Consider the following 23951-nt stretch of genomic DNA (forward strand, 5'->3'; position numbering starts at 1 on the left):
GTTTCTGGGCTAGGGAGTAATTGGGAGATGGAGAAGAAGACAGTGAGTAGAAGTAACTTTTTCAAGAAGCTCGGCTGTGAGTTGGCTAAGGTGGCAGCAGCTAAAACTAGGGAAGGTGTTGATTAAAGATGGAAAACAAACAGCTGAGGAGGTTTGTGTGGGCAGAGAGGTCGCTGCAGAAAGGTTTAAGTAATAGAGATGGCAGGGCAGTTGAGGGTGTGGGACCCAGAGCCCAGGCCAGAGGGATTGGCCTGGGGTGGGAGGAGGGTCAGGAGGAAGGGCACATAGACGCAGGACGTGATGGTTGTGGGTGGCAGGCAGGGAGCTAAGGGAGCCCCACCTCATCTTAAATCTTCCCGGGACATATCAGGCCAGACCACGCAAAGAGTAGGGGGCCTGAGAGGTTTGGGGATGGGGAGCGTGGTTGGAATTGCTGCGGTGGGGATGGGGAGAGAACCCAGGAGGGAGATGGGAAGGATGGCAGGAGCCTTGTTGAGAGCCCTCTGGGTGCTGGAGACCACACATTGGTGGGAGCACCAATCTAGGTAGGTGTGAGCATGCCCTGCCCTTGGGTCCTCAGCCCTCTTCTCCTACCTCCTGGACTGGCCTCCACTTCCACCGCTCTCCAGGAAATCCTCAGTCCCCAATCCCTATCTCTGGGTTGTGCCTGAGCTCCTGCCAGTCTCCCACTGGACATAGCCACCTGCTCCAGAAATCCATGCCACAGGTACCTCCTGCTAGTGCCAGGCACTGGCAGGACAGACAAGGGCCCTGCCCCTGCTGCTGCCCCTGCTGGTAGGGTAGACCTACAATTAAGTATCTAACAAGGTCATTATGGGTAGTGCCAGGGCTGGGAAGGGCCTGAAGGAGGCAGCATGGAGCTGGGACTCTGGAGTCAGAGGGCCTGGGTTCTAATCCTGCCTTTGCCAGGTGGTAGCTGCATGACCTTGGACAAGTCACTTGACCTCACTGTGTCTCAGCTGCTAAATGAAAAGCATGCTGCCCTGGCCTGCCTGGCTCAGTGGTCAGAGCATCAGCCCGTGCACCGAAGGGTCGAGGGTTCAATTCCCAGTCAAGGGCATGTACTTGGGTTGCAGGTTCAATCCTCGGCTTAGTCGGGTACGTGCAGGAGGCAACCAGTCCATGTGTTTCTTTCACATCAATGTTTCTCTCTCTCTCTCCTCCCTTTCTCTTTCCCCCTTCCCTTTTCCTTCCCCTCTCTCTGAAAATCAATGGGAAAAATCCTTGCCTGAGGATTAACCAAAAAAAAGCATGCTTCATAGAGAAGATGTAAGATTACTTAATTTTCATAAAGCACATAGCACTCTGCCTGGCACAAAGAAAACAGTGTATATGAGCTTTTTCTTTGAAGTAATAAGCTAGTGGAGTGATTGGGTGGTGATCAGCTGTCCCATAGCAACCAAGTATTTATAGAGGCAGGCTCATTCGATTCCCCTGCCTCTCTTTTAGAATTAAACCACCATTCTGCCCATTGCAAAGTTCTAGGATGACTGTAGCCTTACCCCAGTCCCCGTCACCCTGCCTGGTGCCTTGTGGGGCTACAGAGTGGGATGAGCCAGGGACTGAATGGAGAGGCCTGGGGGGTGGGGAGGGCCGCTAACTCACCCTTCATCTGTCTCTCACAGTGTTGTATTCTTTGTGACCTACCTGACCCTGGCCTGCTGTTCTGGACCGAGGTATGCTGATGGCTTGAAGAGCAACTTGTGGGAACATGAGCAGGATCTTGGACATTCTGACCCCAGGCCTGCCTGCCACCAGGGTGCTGTGCACCCCTCAGAAGGCCCCATCCCTCTCTGGGCTCCTTCATGTGGGCCTGCACCTCCTTCCTTTACTTAATACAGGCGTCCTCAAACTTTTTAAACAGGGGGCCAGTTCACTGTCCCTCAGACCATTGGAGGGCCGGACTATAGTTTAAAAAAAAACTATGAACAAATTCCTATGCACACTGCACATATCTTATTTTGAAGTAAAAAAACAAAGCGGGAACAAATACAATATTTGTATTTGCATGTGGCCCGTGGGCCGTAGTTTGAGGACCCCTGACTTAATACCTCTGAGATAGGAGGAGGGTGGACAGACAGATGGTGCATGGAAATGTGGCTAAAGAAAGAGCCTCCAAAAAGTGGAGATGGGGCTGGGCAGAGACCCCCCTCCCTGCAGGGGTGACCCAGGCTGCAGCTACTGGCACCCCCCCCCCCCCATTCCTCTGAATTCAGTGGCTTGCCTTACAGGAGATATTTCCCCTGGAACATGATTCTTCTGACCATCTTTGTAAGTGATCTGGGGGGGCTAAGGGCAGATGCTGAGTGGGGGTGGAGGGAGGTGGGCTTCAAGGCCAGGATGTCTAGATTGGGGGTGTCTAATGTGAGATCACTGGGAGGGAGGGGTATTTTCACCCCACTTCTTTTCTTAAAATATATTTTTATTTATTTCAGAGAGGAAGGGAGAGGGAGAGAAAGTTCAAAGCATCAATGATAAGAGAGAATCATTGATCGGCGGCCTCCTGCCATGACTGGGGACTGGACTGTGACCTCCTGGTCCATAGGTCAACACTCAACCACTGAGCCACACGGGACAGGCCCCACTTCTTCCACCTTCTTTCCAAATGGGCTTAGTCTCTCCCTCCCCTCCCACTCCATCCCCTGTCTCTTCTCATTGCCATTTTGTTTTTAAGAGGTTAGCATGGGCCATCCACGGGCTCTGGATAATGAAGAGTGGGAGGTCTTAGAAAGAGGGGCAGAGCAGGGCTGCAAGTGAAAGAAAGGTACAGCTGGCATGAGGCCTGTTGGGATGCCGTGTCGCCAGGCCCGACTCCTAGAGGTACCGTGTGTGAATGAAGTCGACTCAGAGTTGAGGGGTATGTGCAAGGGGTGGAGACCCAGGCTGGACCTGGAAGGTGTCTGGGCCCCAAAGTCTGAGTCGTGGAACGTTTCTGCTTTCCCTTTCAGACCCTGTCCATGGCCTACCTCACTGGGATGCTGTCCAGGTAAAGGGGACAGGTGGAAGGGAGGGGGCCCTAGGGGCCATAGGCCAGGCTTAGAGCCAGGGACTCGCCACACTGTGGGTGGAAATGCGCCCAACTCCATCCTCCAGGAGCATTTGGCAGGGGAAGGATCTTAGGCAGGACACGTTGGCCTAGAGCCCTCTCCCTGGACACCCTGCTGGATGGTGCCCCTGGGACCTGGCTAGGCTGGTGGGGTGGGGATAGAGGAGACCAAGGTGACCCCTGTCAGGCTCCAGCTTAAAAGACCCCAAACTTGAGATTACGGAGGTTCCCACCTACAAGCAATAGCACAACCCCTCCCACCCCCGTTCCCACCTCTCCCAGATCCTTCTAACATGTTGGGGAGGTCAGGGCCCAGGGGAAAGGCCAGGAAGCAGGGAGAAGGAAAGCCCTTGGAAAGGAGAGAGGGTGGGGCCAAGAGCTCACGGGGTCAGGTCTGCAGAGGAGAGTGGGCCTGGGCGGAAGGCCAGGGGAGACGAAGACCTGCTGAGCCCTGGCCTGTGCCCTCAGTTACTACAACACCACCTCGGTGCTGCTGTGCCTGAGCATCACAGCCCTCGTCTGCCTCTCCATCACCATCTTCAGCTTCCAGACCAAGGTCAGCTCCGGGGCCTGTGGGCAGGCAGATGGGGGGGGGGGGCCCCAGGCTCAGTCCCCATCTGGTGAGAGATGAAGGGGGTGAGTGGGGCCTGGGGAGGCCACCGGGGAGAGGTGATGGGGAAGGAATGCTGGTTCTGCATGAGCACGAGGCGGTGGCCTGCTGGACGGGCCTCGGCCAGCAGCTGACCTCTCCCACCCTTGCAGTTTGACTTCACCTCCTGCCAGGGTGTGCTCTTCGTGCTGCTCATGACTCTCTTCTTCAGTGGACTCATCCTGGCCATCCTCCTGCCCTTTCAATATGTGAGTCAGGGGGCTCCCGGCGGGCCCCATAGGGAGGGAGGGAGCCTGCCGGCCAGAGGGTGCTGTTTCCTCCCACACCTTCCAGAGAAGGCCCAGAGCCAAAGGCTCACAGCCTGCCCTCCTGCCCGGCCCCTCCTGGCACCTGCCCTGGGCTTGTTGGCAGTGTAAGCAAACCAACAAGGAGGCCTTTCTCAGCAGGCCTGGGCACCTGCCTGCTCCATGAGCCACATCCGGCTTCACCTTTCCCATCCTCCCCTCTGGGGGTAGGGGGTGGGGAGGGGAGTGTGCCACGGAGCACTTAAACCCTTGGCAGGGAAGGGTGCTCTGGAGCTCCGTGGGGCCACCAGACCCTGAGGGGTCCTGAGGAAGGGCCTCCTGGGACTCTTGGAAGATCAGCCAAGTCCAGAGGGACGGACTCTGGGCAGCCAGGCAGGTGGGGGTCAGGCAAGCAGCGGTCCCTACCCCACGGGAACATCCATGGGGCGGCCAAGTCTCAGCTCCTGCACAGCCAGCCTGCTCGGGGAAATCCCACTAGGACTTCCCAGGGCTCAGTGACCCATTGGGGAACCAAGGCCTCTGCTGGTGGGAAAGAGGGCAGGTTGAGGGCATCACAGGAGGGGTCTGAGGTTCTGATACTGGGGACCCAAGAGATGAAGCTACATTATTGGACCCCCACCGGAGGCTCAGTCTTCTGCCCACCCTGCTCCTCTCGGTACTCGGTCAGCCACACCCTTTTCTGCCAGGCTGGGAGCAGCATTCCTCACCCCAATTTCCCCAGCCCCCAGCGCTTTGCTCACAGGACAGCTGGATCGGTTCTAGCATTTCCTTGGCTCTTCCCAGGATCCGGTTGGCGAAGGGAGGGGCCGGAGCTGGCCTGGGCCTTCTGTGTATCTAGGATTGGGGGTACAGGGAGGGGCCCCAGAGCTTCAAAGAACCCTTTATTGACCCTGTCAGGCTGCTGGGATGCCTGTGTTTCCAGGAATCTTCTGGGGGACGGCCCCGTAGGGGGCACAGCTGATGTGGTACCTCTCACAGGGTTTCCACGGGGCGCCCCTGCGACCTCAGGGGCTGAGACTGGGAAGGATTGCTGTTCCAGCCTCTGCAGGCAACCTCCTCGCGCACAGCCAGCTGGCAGGAATTCCACAGGGACCCCACCGCACCCCTGAGTTCAAGTCTTTGTCCCTTTCAGCCCCAGCCCCTTACCAGCACAGGCAAAGCCTGGGAACTCCCCACAGAGAGACAGGCGACTCTGTGCAGGGCAGGGAGGGAGGAGCAGCCCCAGGGCAGCTCCAGGCTGGGAGAATGACAGGCCAGCGGGAAGCCACCCGGTGCTGCCTGAGCCTGGGGCTGTGTGGAGGGAACAGGAGCAGGTCAGGCTGGGCGCTCCATGCCGGGCCCTCCAGGGTCACTGTTAGCCTGGGGTTCCCCCACCCACCCTGGACACACAGAATCGGGGATCCCTGTGGGGGACCTGGCATTTCTTAGGAACATCTGGGGAGGGTTGGGGGCAGTGAGGGAGGGTCCCACTAGGAAGGTCTGTCCCACATCCTCCATTCTCTGAACTGAGCCCTCCTCCCTGCCCCACCGCCCCACCGCCCCATCTGCCATCCCTAAGCCCACTGTTCGTCCGCCCCATAGGTGCCCTGGCTCCACGCAGTGTATGCCGTGCTGGGAGCAGGCGTGTTTACATTGGTAAGTGTGGCTCCCTAAGGCCCCGCCTTTGATCATCTCCCCAGGCCCTCCACCATCTCTGCCATTCTCATGGTCCTCCCTGAACCTGCGTGAAGTATCTGGGGCAGAGCAGGGCTCGGTGCTACGGTCAAGGAATTCTCTCTGGTCTCCAAGACAGACCAGCTAATCTGGGCAGAGGGGGAAGGAAGGTTGGAACAGCAGGACTGAAGCTTTAGACAGAGCTGGGACGAGGTGCCCCTCACTTCTGGGGAGAACCAAGGCTGCTTATGGGGATGGAGAGTGAAGGTCCTGGCTACGTGGACTACGTTAGTTGTTGCCCTCCTAGGGTGATCTGGGAAGGCTTCTTGGAGCAGAGGAGATTCTGAGCGCCTGTGAGAGACATGCACTGAGGTGGAGCTTGTTCTCGACTGTTCCCACCAAACCGGGAGTGTAGATGACCATGATTGCGATTCTGATAACAGTAACAGCTCTGAGCACTCGCTCCCCTCTCCTCTGAGAGCTCTCTGGGTACACTTCATCCTCACCATAACTCTGTAAAAGAGGTTCTATTGTTATCAAATTAAGGAACCCGAAGCTCAGAGATGTTAAATAACTTGTCCAAGGTCATCCAGCATTCAAGGAAGTGGTCAGGCCAGATTGGGAACTGGATGGTCTGGTTGCAAAGCCCCAACAGCCAGGTGGGGAAGGAGTGGGTGGCTGGAAGCAGATGCCCAGGGGACAGAAGGTGACCAGGGGCAGACATTCACCTGGAGCAATCCTGTGTGTTGGCCCTTTGCTCAGATGAGCTCCAAGGGTGACTGTGATGGGGCTCCAGGATCCACCAGGGAGATAAACTCATGTTGGTGACATCTCCTGGGTGGCGGTACCCAAGGTAAACTTCCACTGCCAGCAGGAGCAGTCACCAGACTGTCCTCGCCCTCATTGGAGTGTTCAACTCAACTCAGTCTTGCCAGGGTTCTGGGCGTAGTCACAGGTCCCAGAGGCTTGTGGGTGATAGACTGGGAAAGCAGAAATGGGGGAGTTGGGGGGTCAGATATGTGAGCAGAGGTTTTGGATAGATTGGCAAAGCAGGAATGGGGGTGTGGTCAGTTCATTCATTCCCACAGGTCTTTATTGAGCACCTACTATGTGTGATGTGCTGTGTGCCCAGGATGCCACAGTTAACAGGAAGAGCAGGGTGTGTGGCACATGGTAGCATTCAGTAAATATCTGTGCAATGAGTAAAGGACCTCCAGGCTCAAAACTTGAGAGTTGGAAGAAACTAAAACAAGATCTAGTGAAACTCCAAGCCCCTCCTTCTACAGATGAGAAAACTGAACCCTAAAGGAGTTAAGTGATTTGTTCCCAGGTTTCCTGGCAAGATGATGGCATATCAGCAAGTGTGGTTTTGTCAAGACTAGGGTGACCAACTTATCCAGCTTACCCAGAACGTTCCCAGTTTAAGCACTGACATTCCCACTTCTTGGGGGGCCTCGTAAATCTTGGGCAAACCAGGATGGTTGGTCACCCTACAACACTAACTTCTCTTGGCTCCCGGACCAGCCCTCTCTCCCCCAGGCAGTACATGCTAAAGACAAGTTTAGACTAGGAGGATGGGGTGGGGAATCTGCAAGGAGGAAAGAAAGAGGGAGGGTCACCCTGGGAGGAGTGAGTTGCTGGGGCCTCAGAGGGGAGCCAGGCTTTGCCAGAGACAAATGGAAGAAGAGGGGTCAGTGCAGGGCGGGGGTGCGGCGGGGGGCAAGCATGATGGGTAGAGTGTAGAGTGGCTTCAAGAGGATCAGGTCACAAGTGTGTCAGCTACGTGGGGAAGCTGTCGGTACAAGTAGAGTTGGATGAACATTAATCCGTTAAATTTGTTTACTAATCCCTTGTGTTATTAGAATAATCAGAATAACCCAACCATCTGTTCCACTCTTTACCTTTCAACAAAGCACTTTCACACCTGTTACCTCGCTGGGTTTTCACCTCCACCGGGAGAGAGGCATGGCTGATGTTATAAGACCTGATTTCACATCTGGAGCCCTGGGTGTTAAAGGGCTGGCACCGAGTCCCAGTGCCAGGAATAGGCAGCTTTAGGACGGGACCCAGGTGTCCTGGGCCCAGGCTGGTGCCATTTCCAGTGCCCCGTGGTCCCCCTCAAAGAAGACAACTCCAAGAAGAAGAGGAGGAGGAGGAGGAGGAGGAGGAGGAGGAGGAGGAGTTGGGGGAAGCTGGGAGGTCTCTCCAGTAACTGTTCCTCCCCAGCACGCCCTCCCCGCCCCCCCACACGCCCCCCCCCCCCATCATCAATAGTATTGCCCTCTCTACTGGATTATTCCCATCAGCCTAGAAACAAATTCTCTCTCCTCCCCCCGCCCCCACACACACTGCTCCCTACTCCTTGCCCTGCTTTATTTCTCTCCATAGCACTTCTCAACCTTTGACAGGTTCAGTATCCTTCTGATTTGTTTGTTTCTCGTTTGTCTCCCTCCAGCAGAATGTAAATTCTTCCGTGGCAGGGACTTGTGTCTGGCTTGTGTATCGCTGCCTCCCCACCCAATGCTTAGCGCAGTGTCTGGTACACAGTAGGTGCCCCTTGACGTTGTGGAATGAAGGGATGTCCGAGAGGCAGGGCTGAGGTGCTGTCCGTGGGGCAAAGGAAGAGGCTGCACAGTTGATTAAACTGCTGCATCAGTTTCAGTGAGTCAGGGGAGAGGAGGAACCACAGGACTAATTAATTACCCGTTAATGTCTCCTTGGGAGACAACACACCAAAGGCCCTGATAGGGCTCATCCTTCAGGTTATGTAAACAATGGTCAGGAACCTGGTGCCTGAGTCCCCCTGCTCCTCGCCCTGCCCTCGGTTGTTGGGTCAAAGGAAGGAGGACATACAGCAGGTCCCCTGGGTTCCATGGGGTAAAGGAGAGTTGAGGCGGTGGGGGGGACGGGGACAGGGATGACTCACTGGATTCATTCCCTCCCTCCCTCCCCTCAGTTGCAGGTGGACAGAGGCCCTCAGAGGCCCAGCCCCACAAGAACTAAGGTCCCTGGGCCTTTCCATTAACTCCCAACTCAGAAGGTCCTTGGCCTCAATCTGACCTCCGTCCAGCTTCAGTTCTGCCCTGTGGAATCTGTGGTCACCTGGCTCCAACCCATCCCCAGAACCAGCGCCCAGCACCCCTGCTCTCTCCAGCTGCCCATCCTGGCATCCCCTACCCTAGTGTGGGGCATTCTCAGCACCATGCAGGGCCCTCCCTGCACTGCAGCTAGAAAAATTAAAGCACTTAGCGCGTCCTGCCTTGCTCGCTGCCTCAGGGAAGATGCTGAGGGAAGGGTGAAGAGAAGTGTCAGAGGAGGTCCAGACCCCCTGTGAGAACCAGCCCCCACCCAGCCTGAGTCTTGGCAAAGTTAAGAGAATCAAATGGGTTTCTCTCCTGGAAATCACAGCCCCTCCCCTTGAAGGACTCTGCCATTCCTGAGGGCAGGGCCACCAGCGGCACTGGGCTGAGACTGGGGGGTTGGGAGCCCAGGTGTTCAGGGTTGTGGCCCAGCCTTGAGAGGCAGCCCCTCCTAGGCCTCACCCCATCAGCTTTGGTGCATTCTCAAGAGGCCTTGGGTTTTCTGCCTCACCCCACCCCATCCCCGCTGGGCGCCAGACCCTAATGCCGGTAGAAGTGGGTGAGTCAGCCGAAATGTACAAACCCATCCTCCTCTCCCCTCTAGTGCTCTCTCAGGTGCTTTCTGTAGAAGCTCATGGAAAATCAGGCAGGGCAGCTGGAGGACTGGGCGGGGCTGATGGGCAAGGTGGAGGGGCTGAGACCGAGCAGGAGGGCTAGGCTGGGGAGAGAGGACGGGTGGGGCGAGGGCCTGGCCAACAGGTTTGCGGCTGTGGAACCACGGTGCCTAATTAATTATGCCTCCATGCCCACAGGACTTTGGGCAGGTTGCTCTGCCTCAGTTAGTTCTTCTTTGGAGCCTCCCAAAAGCTACTGAGGGTCTCCCGCCACCTAAGTCAGAAGCCAAGCCGGGGGCCTAAGGAAGAAACTCGGCAGAGGATGTTAGAAATTAGGTGATGGGCCTAAGGAGCCGAGAGCTCTCTCCGCCTGCCCAGCCTGGCCAGCTTGAGGCCCTCGGGAAACATCCCGGTCCCCATGCTTTAAGGAAGATGAATGAGAAGCTGTGTGGATAGGCCAGAGGCTGGGAGACGGTTAGGAGGCCCCTGCAGTGTCCTGGCGTCAGGGCCGGGGTCAGCACCAGATGCCGCGGAGCCTATGGTGCTGGGACATTACCCTTTAACTCTGGAAGTTGAGTAGATTCCTCCAGGGCAGCGAGGAGGGTGGATTGACAGTAATTGTTCCTTTGGGGAAAAGTCCGCTCAAAGGTGCCCCCCCCCCCCCCCCCCCCCCCCCCCCCCCCCCCCCGCCCAACCTCACCTCAGTTCACTTCCTGGAGTCTCACTTCTCAGGAACCAGACCCAGAGCCCCCTCTCCCCAGCCCAGGGGTGGAGGACTGAGGGAGGTGGTGATTCAGAGGCTCTGTGGGAGCACGGCAGGGGGAGGGGCAAGGCAGGGAGGGGAGGAGTCACTGCTCTCACCTGCAGGGGGCATTCTCCAGAGCGGAGCCAGGAGAGGCACTATCAGAAGGGGCAGGGGAGCCTGTAGAGGGGGAGGAAGCTCTCCAGCTGGCCACACGCTTCCCACCCAAACCACATTCAAGGCCTGGCTCCTCTTCTTACCACGATGACCTTGGGCAAGTTACCTGACCTGTCTGCCTCGGGTGCCTCATCTTTAAATTGGGGCTAATACGAACTCTCTCACAAGACTGGGTAATGATTGCATATGATGGCACGCACAAAGAACATGGTAGTTTCTCGTCTCCTGTGGTAACTTGTACCCTTACTGTAAATGTTAACCTTGCCATCCGGAGCCCTGGATTTGGGAGCCAGGGTACCTGGGCTCAGATCCATTCTCTGCCAGATTTTAGCTGTAAGGTCTCTGTGCTTCGTTTTTTAAAATCTATAAAATGCAGATAGTAATAGTACCCTCTCCGTAGGTCGTTGTAACTTCAAAATGAATTAATATATGCAAAGCACTTAGAACGTGCCCCGCACATCATCAGTGATCAATAAGTATTACCTGTTAGTAGTAGTCAGTTGCCTAAGGTCAGAGGCAAGATTTGAACCCAGGTCTGTGTGACTTCCCAGTCCGTGTGCTTGAACACTGTATCACACTCCTGCCCTTCCTCATGAGACCACCCTCGGGTTCCTCACACACTTTGTACACTGCTCCCGTTTTATCCTGGGCCAGGCTTCCTGGTTTACGTGCCTGCCAGACCCTGCTCCCGCAGTGGCCCATCTGGAGATGCATGCCAGGTACCAGGGCTACGTGCAGTTGTCTGTGTCATTAAAATTTTTGACACTGAGGTCAGTGAAGACAAGAGAAGTATGTAACCCTGGCCCCAGGCAACGAGTGGACTCAGCCCCTCTCCTCCCTCACCCTGACCCACATCTCAATCTGGGGCACAAGGCTTAGGGCTCGTTGTTTCTTCCTGAAGAGTCCCCCAAGCCCACGCTCACTCTCTAGCCCGGAAGAGGGTGGCAGGTGGTGGCAGAGCTCAGCTGGGCCCAGCTCTCTACACCCCCCTGGAAGCCTGCAGTGCTCTTGGCCATGAGCTCTTTTTGCACATCTCTTCCCACCTCTTCTGTCCTTACAAACACGTGCACACACATGTGCACACACCACACACACACACACACATGCGCACTCCGTGTGCCATGCCTCAAGGAGTGTCACATGGTGGAAAGCGTGGGATTTGGGGTCAGGGACTCAAGCTGTCCTCTCGGTTGTGTGAAGTGGGCACATCACTTACGCTCCCTGTGCCTCAGGCTCCTCAGCCACAGGAGGGGCTCGATCATGCAGCACCTGCCCCAGGGGCTCATGCTGAGAGGTCACCAAGTCTTCTTTTGTGTAACATTATCCTTTCTTTTTAAATTTCCTAACTACATCATATATGAATATACTTATTCGTATATTCCACTTTTTAAAATCTTAAGTAATATAGGAAATATAGTTTTGACCTTGTCCCTCACTGCCTCCCCCAGTGGTAACCACTGTGATCAATATCCTTCCAGGCCTTTCTCTATGTGTTTTATAGATATTTGCTGCATAGGCTCCTATGAGGTTTGTCTGCTAACATAAAAGAGGATCACCTGATATGGATTTTTCTGCAACTTGTTTGTTTCCTATACTAGCATATGTCAGAGATGTTTCTGCCTCAGAACTGCCACCCACAGCTCCTTCCACCCGGTCCTCACTGATGGAGTTGGGGGTGTTTTCAGTGTTCCACCGTTGGAGACAATGCCGCAGCGGATGGCCTCGGGCGTGCGCCTTGTGCACTCCTGCTGGCATTTCTGTTATTTTTTATGCTGATTCAACGCATTGCAACCTCAGCGTTTTGTATTCAGTGCCTGTTTGTTGGTGGCTCTGAGCTGGCCTGTCCCCGGCATGCTCTCTCACAGCCTCACGCCTGGGAGAACAACAGGCCTAAGCCTAAGCCCTGGACACAGCAGGGTCAGCCCGAGGGTGTAGCCAGGGGCCCTGGCCAGGTCCAACGCTAGCCAGTTGGATGGACCAGGAACGTTGGCTTTGGCTCCTCTGCCTCTGTGCATGCCCCCTCCCTCCCTGCAAGCCCACTCTATCCTCACCTCCATCAGAATGAGACAGGTCATCTGGCTGCAGCACTAGATCAATGACTGTCAGCAAGCCAGTCACCTGCTCTGAGACTTCTTCCCTCTTATGTAAAATAGTGACAATAACACGCACCTCCTGGGGCAAATTGTGTGAGTGAGATCAGATAGAAGAATAGTGTGTGAAAGGACTAGGCAGACATCAGCCTAATCCTCCTGCCTCTTGCCCATATCCCACTCGCTCCCCTGGCAGGGTCTTGTCTTCACCTGGCTACCAACTCAGTACCTGCTACCCTTCTAGTGCTTGACCCCTTGTTTAGCTCTCAGCTGAGATCGTAGCTGCCAGCTAAGATGTTAACTGTACCCAAGATACCTGCTCTCCACCAAGATGTTAGTTATCAATGCTTACTGCCACCCAGGAGGGTTGTTAGTAGGTAACTTTCCCCTATAATGAATGCTTGCTAATAATATAATCTCCGATGATGTCTTTTGCTCTCATTCGATTAGTTCTCTGAAGGCAAGTTCCCTGGGACATAGTAGATGCTCAGTAAATATTGCTGGGCATAAATGAATGAAAAGCCTACCGTTGCTTCACAGGCATGAGGTTGCAGTGACGGGTGATGCCAGGCAGTGGGGTTGAATTTGGGGCAGGCTATCCCAACATAGATAAGCATCCGTGGCCATAGGCCAATGGCAGGGGCAGAAATCATTTCACTCCTCTTTTCTCCAAGAGAAGAGCCAGCTGGCTGCTCTCAGGGGCCTCCTGGGTGAGTGCTCCTTGGAAGGGCCTCCCCCAAACCTGGTCAGGTCCCAGCTTCTAAGTTGAGAGATTTATTTTCATTAGCTCACCCAGGGGTGACCAGGCTCTGGGCAATCAACCAAGCAAGCTACTGATTGATAAGTCAGATCAGCAGTTTATTAACTTCTGCTGGCAGGCGTGACGGCTAAGCAGCTTGTAGCGTTGGAGTTGGCCCTCTCCTTGCGTGTTCTCTCTGCAGAGGGAAAACGTTTTGGGGAACCCAAATCAAATTCAGGAGCATAGGACGGAGCACGATGATTCTAAAGAATAATAATAGTTGGTGCTGCGTACACTGCATACATTTACCCTCAAAACCACACGGTGGTGGGGTCATTACTACCGTCCCGTTTTGTAGATGACGACGCTGAGGTCACGTGGGTGCTGGCTACTGAGGGATGAACCAGCACTCAAACCCAGGTGTTCCAGCTCCAGCCCGGTGCTCGCATATGCCCTTTTCTCAGTGCCGCTGGGCTCAGAGAGGCCGCCATACCCTGAACAGGGCCTTCTCGGCCCTGGTCACGGCTCCCCATTTTTCTTCTGTTGAGGCCACACAGCTTCCCTAGTAACCTATCTGCCTCCTCGATGAGCCGTGGGAGATGCTGGCGGCTCAGCAGCGGCGTACACAGGTTCTCGGGAGGGCGCCTCTCCTGCAGACAATCACATTAAAACCACATTCATAGCTACCATTCACTAAGCGCTTACCATGTTCAGGCGCCGTGCCAGGCGCTTTGCACGCATTATCTTTCTGTCACAACAACCTCAGGAAAGTTGTTTAGCTCTCATCGGTCTTTTTCCGATGTGGACTCACAGGCTCAGAGAGAAATGCCTTGCCCGGGGCCCGTCACTAGTGAGGAGCGGAACTAAGACTAGAATCCAGTCAGTCTGATTGTCAAGCCTGCATTCTATTTTTTCTTTTTTTTAATAATTTTTATTGATTTCAGAGAGGAAGGGAGAGAGAGAATGAAACATCAATGATAAGAGAGAATCATTGACTGGCTGTCTCCTGCACGCCCCCAACGGGGGATCGAGCCCACAACCTGGGCATGTGCCCTTGACCAGAATCGAACCCAGGACCCTTCGGTCCGCAGTCTGAAGCTCTATCCACTGAGCCAAACCAGCTAGGGCTCAAGCCTGCATTCTTAACCAACCCCCACTCCACACCTTCGAGGGTGACACCCCTCCAAGACCCACTTGCTGGACTTGCTCCCTGTTGGAGCCTCTGCCCCCTGTGCCCTGGGGTCATTGGCACTGAGGCGGGGTCCACTCAGGCTTCCATGGGGCTGCACCTAAAGGAGTCCATGTCTGGGGTGAAGGAAATGGAGCTGGGCCCCAGTTTTCAGGGTAAAGTGTAGCTGGCCCCTCCCTTCGTCTCCTTCCCTCCTGCTCCTCCCATACTGAATTTCCTCACCCATCACACCATGCCTTCTCAGTCTGGCAAACTCCTAGTCATCCTTCAAAGCCTAGGTTAAGTGTCACCTCTCCTGGGACACCTTCCTCCTACCCAGTCAGCCCTAATTATGGCATTCACTGGGTTTTATTGTACTCATCTCAGACTCCCCACTAAGCCGTGAGCCCCCCAAGGCAGGCATTTGTGTTCCCCATCGGCTGCAGCTTTCAGCACGTTGCTGGCACCCGCCCTGGCCCCGTGCATATGTATCGTATAATGAATGTTTCAGAGAGTCCGAGGAATACAGGGCCATGCACAAGTGACGGAAGAGCCGGGCACAGCCCAGTTAACAAGAATGTGCATAGATTTAAAGAATTCCAATCCCATGTGGATCAGTGGTTCATAACCTTGGAGACACTGGTGGAACTTTTTGGCTTCTTTCTCCCAGAAAAGTACAGCCTGCCTGTCAAATTTCATATGCTGCGACTTGAGGGGTTCTGCTCCGTATGCAGGGACCCCAGAGAAAAGCTGTTTGGAGGAGTCACTGTAGGCAGTGGGAAGGCCTGGTAGGGAGCAGCAGGGTGGCCAAGAGGAGCCATCTCTAAGGGAATAGCTATACATAGTCCAGTCAGCCAAAAAGGCGCCTGGGGGAGAGCCTATCTCCTGGCAGGAGGCACAAACCCCAGTGCTGTCTGCATGCAGCAGAACTCATGGGGGCAGTGGAGGAGGCCTGCTCAGGTTCAAATCCTGGCTTTGCCATTTCCGAATTGTGTAACCGTAGGCACGTACTTAGCATCTCTGGGCTGTGGTTTTCTCTGGGAGGAATGGAACCCCTCCTCAGTAGGGATATTATTAGGGCTAAGCAGGCTAAGGTCTGGAAAACACCTCATAAATTTCCATTCCCTGCTCGCTATTACTTGAAGCATTCATTTGTCTTCTAAGAGCAGGGCCCTGGGGGAATGGCAAGAAGACTAGGACTCAGCTTGAAGGTCCCTCAAGGCCCCCTCCTCCAGGAAGCCTTCCCTGGCTTCCTGCCACACCCACACGGGGCCAGGTTCCTGTGATCGGCACCGGGTGCTTTGGTTACACTCATGCTAACACGTACTTCCCACTAGACTTGAAGCTCTATGAGGCAAGGGGTCTTGTCTATGTTGTTCTTTACTGTATGCCTGTGTCTGGCACATAGTAGGTGCTCAGTTAGTAGGTGTTAAATTAGGGACTGAGGTGTTGGGCAAGTTCCAGGTTCTGGGAGAGTTCCAGATTCTGGGCTGGAAGCTCACTGAGCAGTCAGGCAGCGAGCGATAGTAACAAAATCAGGGGTGGGCCTGGGTGGGGACACTGGACCCCCTGGTCAGTGTCACAGTGACTGAACCTTCTGACTTCTCCTATCTCTTCCCCTTCCCTCAGTTCCTGGCATTTGACACGCAGTTGCTGATGGGTAACCGACGCCACACGCTGAGCCCCGAAGAGTATGTTTTTGGAGCCCTCAACATTTACCTAGACATCATCTACATCTTCACCTTCTTCCTCCAGATTTTTGGCACCAGCCGGGAATGAGGAGCTCCTCCCACCACCTCTCCCTTCAGAGAATGCTCCCTCGCTGGCCCTCTGACCCTCCCTGTGCTCCTGTAAGCCCAGATATAAACTAGCTGCCAGCCCGGCCTGTGGCCAGCCTGCTCACTCCCTCGCCTACCCCTCATCCTCACCCTCTGTAGCTTGTATCCACGCCCTGAGGGGCCCTGCAGAACCAAGGTCACCCCACGCCCTGTGCCGCCCTTTCCCGCCAGTTACATCTCCCAGACTGAGGCAGTCCAGGCTGGAGGATCCTCTGGGTTTGAGGACCCAAGGGACAAGGGAGAGGAGAGCAGCAGGATTTCAGAGGGAAAGAGACCCTAGGAAGCCTGGCTGAGGGCTGCACCCCACTAAGATTCCTCCTAAAGCTGCCACGGCGTTGTGACCGTGGGGCACACTGTCCTGCGTCCTGGACACCCTCCTCTCTCTCTCTCCAGGTCAGGCTTTGTAAGGAAGGGGGTCGGGGCATGGCTGGGAGATGAGGTAAGGGTGCTCCGTGGGGTGGTGGAGGGGAGGTGGGTAGGCAGGATGGCTGTCTCAGGCTGCCCATCTTCTCTCAGCTCTGAGACTAATGGCTTGTTCTAGGGACTGGAGCCCTGGGGCCAAGAGCACCCAGAGAGGCATAGGGAGGCAGTGCTTTCTACCTCCTGGATCATGACAGAGCAGTTGGGGTGGGAGCAGGAGGCCCTGCTCCTAAGTGGACCCCAAGGGAGGTGGGCACAGGGCAGCCAACTGGGAGGTCTGGGCTCTGCAGTCCTGCCAGGTCACCCCGACCTGCACCCACCCAGGAGGCCTGTGAGGCTGGCAGGACTGAGACCTATTCCTCTTACCCTCTTCTCTGGGCCCCCAGGATGCTCCCACAGGCCTGGGGCGAGTGCTGTGCCCTAGAGGACTGGATGTTCTGAGGGAGGGAGGGTCATTCTGACTGAGCCAGCCCCATCTGGAGGGAATCCTACCCTGCCCCCAGCCCTTCCACAGGGCCTTTCCACACATCCCATTTCTTAAACCCTCCCCCATCTCACGCCATTTGCTGGCTTACCCCTAGCCAGGCCTCCTGAGGCCTCAGTTGGTTGTGCCTATGTCCCTTTCCCTAGCTTCTCTGGCCACTCAGCACAGAGTCCCTAAGCCCCCTCCACTCCTTATCTCCTCATCTCCCTAATTTGGAAACGATCCAGCCAGGGCCAGTCCCACGTGATGAGGCCTGGGCTCCTTATCAGCCTCTAGGCGGCTGAGATCTCCGGCAGGGAATGCGTCAGCCACCCAGCCCCCTGCAGGCCCTGTTGGGGAGGGGACCAGGGGGCCGCGCCTGGGGGAAGCGTGCAGCCAGTGCAGCCAGCACGTGCGAGCAGCCAACCCTAGGCCAGTGGAAAGTTACTGGGTGGGGTCAGGGAGGTTCAGAGTGGATTCCTCTCCCTCTAGATACCTCTTACCCCTGTCTGAGGGGCCTGTTTGCCCGTGGGGAGGATGACTACGTATGCTGTGTTCCCAACCCCTCCCCACCCTTCCTATTTTCAGCTTTCAAGAAATATTGCAGAAGTTTTATTGCACCGTGGGTATTTGAGGGAATAAGGAACCAAGAAATGATGGTGGTGTTTGTGGGTGAGATAAAGGCAATCGTGAGCATGGGTGAGATGCCTACTGTGTGTTGTCCTAAATTAATCCATTTCAGCCATCCTACACAGGTGGTTTTCATCCTTTCCCATGGCAGAGGTGATCAAGGGGCTTGGAAATGAGCCCAGGGTAGTATAGCTAACAGACTGGGTGGGGCTGCAATGAGGTTGCATGGTGGTCAGGCCCTGGGCGTTACTGGGGATTTGTCATCCTCGGTGCCAACCCTGGCCTTCCATCTCCCCTCCCACTGCTACTTCCAGTTTTCCACTCCGTGGTTTCCACCTTCTGGACACACGCTGGGCGGCCCGGTTCTGGTGCTGATTCCCAGCCTCACTGCCCGCGGCGTCAGGGTGTGTTTCTTGCTCTCTGTGATTCACAATTGCTATCAGCAAGAAGTAAGACCATGACCAGGGTGGCACAGGGGAGGCACCAGAACACGTATTTCCACGAATAACCCTCATCCAGTTGCCCCTTCGTTCCTCTCCTAATCTCTTGCCCTGGTTCTGAGGGGTCAGAATTCCCACCCTTAGCCCTGCCACTCTCAGGCTAGGCCTTGGTCTTGCTTCTCAGAATCCCTTCCCCAAGCCCTTCTCTTCCCAGGACAGTTTATACAGAAACTGGGACTTGAGAAGCTTATCTGAGGCTGAGCTCCAAGAGCTGGGCAGAGGGGAGGAGGGGAAGCCCGTGGTGAAGGGGCAGCTCAGGGCCATCACGAAGCAGAGTGTGCTGCAGTCTGCCCCTCTGGGTCCTGAGGGCACACTGAGCTGGCAGCAGAGAGTTCCACCTCCATCCAAGCCCTGCGGAGCCCCAGGAACACCCGGATGGGACTTGGAAGGAGGAAGGGCAGGGAAGCAGGAATGCAGGATTAATGGAAACCTGAGAAACCTAAAATGGGCAGGTGTCACAAGCTGCAGAGGAGGAGGAGGAGACCTGCTGGCCCCTCACATTTTTGGCAGGGGTGGGACTGGGTCCAGGAAGGGGTAGGTTGGGTTTCATAAAGCTAGAGGCAGCCAGGAATCTGACCATCTGTGATGTGAGGTCAGAGGTCTCCTGCTGAGGGGAAGACAGACCAAGAGATCCGCTCTGGGGTTTGCAGATTGGGGACTTCCACACTGATTCCCAGTGTGCTTGCCTCCTCCTGTATCGCCTGGGGAAGCCCCCCGGGAATCTTGGCTCTTCCATCCTCTGCGCTTCCTCCCAGGGGAGTCAGGATCCGACAGACCCCCTTACCCCAAAAGGCTCCGTCTCTCCCTCCCTGGCCACCTGGAACAAGTCCCAAGGCTCTCAGCTCTCTAGCTGGGCTGGGCTGGGCTGTCACACCAGCACTTTGCTGCCCCTTGGTGGCCGCCTGAGGAAAAGCAGGGCCTGGTTCTGTGCGAGAGGCTGGGGGCCCTATGGCAGGAGTTGTGGGCAGCTTCCATTCCTGGCTCTCCTCTGACCTCCCCAGACCTCTCATCAGCCTCCAGCTTTCCCTGTAGTCCAACCATTGTCGCACCTCTCGGGCACTGCTTACCTGTCTGCTGTAAACCACTGTGCGCCACCTGACCCTGGAGCTTCCTCCCAGCGTCTGAGGACAGACACACATCCTCAGCTACCCTTCCCTGTCCGTGACTGATGGGAGATAAGAATAAAAGTAATATGACACTCGCGCTGTTTCCTTCGCCTGCCTTTTGCTTGTCACTCCGGATGGCTCAGGGAGTCTGTGTGTGAGGTTCAACTGGTTTGGGGGTGAAAGATCCACACCAGAGCTGCTTCTCCCAGTGCATTTAAGTGTGAATCAACTCTCCTCCCCGTTTACGTGGAAAAGGGGCACTGGCCCCCCTTTGCAGAGACTCTTGGGATCCCAGAGTTGGAAAGGATCCCAGAGAGCTGGCACCTGACCTATCCCAGTTCTACTGGAAGCTCCTCCCAGTGGGGCGCCTTCCAGGGGAGCCTGCTCCATTGTGCACAGCTTCTTAGAAGATTATTATTTTGACCCAAAATTTGTTTTTCTAGAACAGGGGTGGGGAACTTTTTTTCTATCAAGGGCCATTTGGATGTTTATAAGATCATTTGCAGGCCATACAAAATTATCGACTTAAAAGTTAGCCTGCTATAATTGGTTAAACACTTAATTAACTCACCCCTACTGCCTTGGCAGAGCCAAACCAAATGATTTCATGGGCCTTATATGGCCCACGGGCCGGGCGTTCCCCACCCCTCCTCTAGAGGGAAAGCCTGTTGTACCTGGAACCTGGAAGGATCCCTGGAGAAGCAGCTTAGTCACCTCTCCTGTGAAGCTTTTCTCAGTCCCTCCCCAGCTGTCCTGGCCACTCCAACCTCAGAGCCCCCTGCCCTGTGCCACTCTAGCTGGGTCTTAACTACTCCTTCTGCCTCCTTGGATGAAACTTGAGCTCCTTGAAGGCATGTCTCTTGTTTACCCTTGAATTCACAGGATTTGTGGTACAGTCTTAATAAACAATTTTTGAATGAATGGAGGAATGAATGACTAAATGAATGAATGAATCCATTCCAACCATTTTATTGTACCTAAAAGGGAACTAAGGAGAGGAAAGTACAGTTACTTATCCAAGTTTATACACAAGTTAGTGACTGGGAGCAGGATTAGAAGGCACATGGAGGGATGATTGTGTTACCAAGTTCTTTTGAAGAACTTGTTTCCAGGGGTGGGGTGTGAGAGGGGGACACATCACAGTGGAGCAGTGGGAGACATTATCCTCACTTTGTTTTTTTTTGGTTTTTTGTTTTGTTTTTTTTAAAATCTTTATTGTTCAGATTACATTTGTTCCTCTTTTTTTTCCCCCCATAACTCCCCTCCTCCCAGTTCCCGCCCCACCCTCCGCCCTCACTCCCCACCCACTGTCCTCATCCATAGGTGCACGATTTTTGTCCAGTCTCTTCCCGCATCTCCCATTCCCCTTCCCCCCCCCCCAAGAATAGTCTGTCCATTCCCTTTCTATGTCCCTGATTCATTATAATCACCAGTTCATTCTGTACATCAGATTATTTATTCACTTGATTCTTAGATTCACTTGTTGATAGATGCATGTTTGTTGTTCACAATTTGTATCTTTACCTTTTTCTTCTTCCTCTTCTTAAAGGATACCTTTCAGCATTTCATATACTACTGGTTTGGTGGTGATGAACTCCTTTAGCTTTTCCTTATCTGTGAAGCTCTTTATATGACCTTCAATTCTGAATGATAGCTTTGCTGGATAAAGTAATCTTGGTTGTAGGTTCTTGGTATTCAGCACTTTGAATATTTCTTGCCATTCCCTTCTGGCCAGCAAAGTTTCTGTTGAGAAATCAGCTGACAGTCGTATGGGTATTCCCTTGTAGGTAACTGAGTTTCTTTCTCTTGCTGCTTTTAAGATTCTCTCTTTGTCTTTTGCTCTTGGCATTTTAATTATGATGTGTCTTGGTGTGGTCCTCTTTGGATTCCTTTTGTTTGGGGTTCTCTTCGCTTCTTGGACCTGTAAGTCCATTTCTTTCACCAGGTGGGGGAAGTTTTCTGTCATTATTTCTTCAAATAGGTTTTCAATATCTTGTTCTCTCTCATCTTCTGGTACCCCTATAATTCTGATGTTGGTACGTTTGAAGCTGTCCCAGAGGCTCCTTACACTATCTTCGTATTTTTGGGTTCTTTTTTCATTTTGCTTTTCTGGTTGGGTGTTTCTCGCTTCTTCGCATTTCAAAACTTTGACTTGATTCTTGCCCTCCTCTGGTCTGCTGTTGGGAGTCTGTATAATATTCTTTATTTCAGTCAGTGTATGCTTACTTTCTAGATGGTCCTTTATCACACCATCGAGGGTCTCATTAGATTTCCTGTACATCTCATCAAGTTTATCGACAGACTCTAGAAGCCTCTTGAGAGACCTCAAAAGTGTGGTTCTGAACTCAATATCCTCCCTTGATAGTTTTGTCCTGTTTCTTTGTCTCCGCATTTTTTACGCTTTCTTGGTGCACCCCCTAGTAGTCTTTGTGCGCAGTCTTGTTGTAGTTAAGCCCTGATTGTTGTAGTTAATACTAGAGGGATTTGACCACCAGGCTGACCGGCTGTGAGAATCAGCTGTGTGGAAAACTTCTGTCCTCTGGGGAGGTGCTAATCTAGCCTTTGCCTGAGGCGATCCAGCAAATGGCTCTGCGCAGGGCTTGGGCGGGGCGGGATCAACAGGGCGGGTGGAGGGAGCAGTTATGGCTGCTCTCAGTCCCGGTCCTAGAGGCACTGCTTCTCAGAACCCCGGCCGCCACTGCAAACCTCGGAGAGAAGGCTGCCCTCAGATTCCAACTGATGCCGGACAATCCCGCTTCTCCCGTCTGAGTCTGAGTCCCTAGAGACTCGCCCAGAGTCTGAGACTCCCTCCTGATTGAAAACAACAACCGCGCCCTCAGCCACCAGCCCGCTTTGCGCGCGCACCTCAGTACCTTTATATTTTCCACACTGCGCCTCTTCTGAGCTTCGGTATGCTGTTCTCTTTCCTTTTAGTTGAAGAGTCTCTCCTCAGCCAGCCTTCCTGTGGTTCTGGGTGATGTCTGTTCCGTCTTTTAGTTGTATTTTTGAAGTGGTTGTTTGCGGCAGCAGTCTCCGGTGTTTACCTATGCTGCCATCTTGGTTATTCCTATCCTCACTTTGAAGAGAGAATAAATAACATTTATTAAGCACCCACTGTGTACAAAGCACTTCCAAAGGCAGCGAGAGATAGGAGAGGGAGAAAACACTAGGTATTGCAGGAAGGAAAGCATACACAACAGCTCGAGACCACATCCCAAGAAAAAGCTCTTTAAATTCGCCCCGGCAGGGAAGCAAGTGCTGAGATGTGAAAGGGGAGTCCTCTGGATCAGGGCCTGAAGTGGATGAAAGGCTGAGGGGCCTGACTGGTGGACAGGATGGGATGGCAGTCCAAATTAGCCGGGGGGGGGGGTGGGGGGGGCGGTAACGCTGGCTCCCTCGCCTCCCCTGCCTCCAGCCCTTCAGCCTCACTATATCTGTCTTCTACCCATTTCTGTCTTCATTAGCTTCCTAGGGCTGTTGTAACAAATTACCACAGCTGGGTGAGCTATAAAAACAAGTTACTCTCCCACAGTTGTGGAGGCAAGAAGCCTGAAACCAAGGAGTCAGTAGGGCTGGTTCCTTCGGAAGGCTCTAGGGAGAATTCTTCCCTGCCTCCCTCCTGGCTTGTGGCGGCTGCTGGCTACCCTTCGTGTTCCTTGGCTTGGGGCTGCCCTCGAACATCTGCCTCCATCTTCACACGGCCTTTTCCTCTGAGTCTCCCTGTGTTGTTGTTTTTGTTATGGTTGTTGTTGTTCTGAATATATTTTTTTATTGGCCCTAGTTGGTTTGGCTCAATGGATAGAGCATTGGCCTGTGGACTGAAGGGTCCCAGGTTCAATTCCGGTCAAGGGCACATGCCTGGGTTGCGGGCTCAATCCCCAGTAGGGGGCGAGCAGAAGACAGCCGATCAATATTCTCTCTTCATTGATGTTTCTCTCCCTTTCTCTCTCTCTCCCTCTCACTCTCTCTCTCTCTCTCTCTCCTCTCTCTCTCTTTCTCTCTCCCTTCCTCTCCGAAATCAATAAAAATATTTTTAAAAATAAATATTTTTTATTGATTTCGGAGAGGAAGGGAGAGGGAGAAAGAGATGGGGGGGGGGGGGGCGAAAATCAATCATCAGCTGCCTCCTGCACGCCCCACTCTGAGGCCTCCTTGTGAATCAAACCGTGACCACCTGGTTCAGAGGTCGACGCTCAACCACGGAGCCACACCGGCCGGGCTGGGTCTGTCTATTTTGAATCTCTGTTTCCTTTCTTTTATGAGGATACCCGTCATTGGATTTAGGGCCCACTGTAAATCCAGGATGATGAACTCTTCTTAAGATCCTTCATTACATCTGCAAAGACCTTATTTCCAAAAAAGGTCACATACACAGGTACCAGGAGTTAGGACTTAGACATATTGAGGGGGAGGGGGTGGCACTGTTCAACCCACTTATGCTATCCACTATTTTGAGTAGTTATCTCTGTGTACATTTTCCTCCCGTCACCCCTAGGGGGTCTTCACACCAAAAGAGAATAAATAACATTTATTATTCCATTCCTATCCCCAGGCTCCCAAGGGAGGCTAGAGAAATCCCAGAGCCGAGCTGACCCAATCCAGCTCGCATATGCCATCTGCTGGATCGTGCCCTTTCCCCCACACAACACAGGTCCATAAGGAACTTTCTTCCCAGTCTACTATTCCCAACTCCTATCCAAGGTCTCTGATTTCTTTATGGGGAAAACCCAGCCTAAAGGAGTGAGCCCC

General features: G+C 54.0%; 1 protein-coding gene across 1 annotated transcript in view; it reads left to right on the top strand.

Annotated features, from left to right (window-relative positions):
- Nucleotides 1–19299, top strand: part of FAIM2 (Fas apoptotic inhibitory molecule 2) — a 31159-nt gene extending 11860 nt beyond the window's left edge. The window contains exons 6-12 of the mRNA XM_070410271.1: nucleotides 1647–1697; nucleotides 2253–2292; nucleotides 2970–3007; nucleotides 3536–3623; nucleotides 3830–3925; nucleotides 5564–5617; nucleotides 15875–19299. Coding sequence (XP_070266372.1) covers nucleotides 1647–1697; nucleotides 2253–2292; nucleotides 2970–3007; nucleotides 3536–3623; nucleotides 3830–3925; nucleotides 5564–5617; nucleotides 15875–16024 — 517 coding nt within the window. The 3' untranslated portion in view covers nucleotides 16025–19299. The remainder of the gene's footprint in view (nucleotides 1–1646; nucleotides 1698–2252; nucleotides 2293–2969; nucleotides 3008–3535; nucleotides 3624–3829; nucleotides 3926–5563; nucleotides 5618–15874) is intronic.
- Nucleotides 19300–23951: the final 4652 nt, after the last annotated feature.

The sequence above is a fragment of the Myotis yumanensis genome, unplaced genomic scaffold (genome assembly GCF_028538775.1).
Source record: "Myotis yumanensis isolate MYYU_CA2020_CCGP unplaced genomic scaffold, mMyoYum1.0.hap1 SCAF_3, whole genome shotgun sequence".
Classification (NCBI taxonomy): domain Eukaryota; kingdom Metazoa; phylum Chordata; class Mammalia; order Chiroptera; family Vespertilionidae; genus Myotis; species Myotis yumanensis.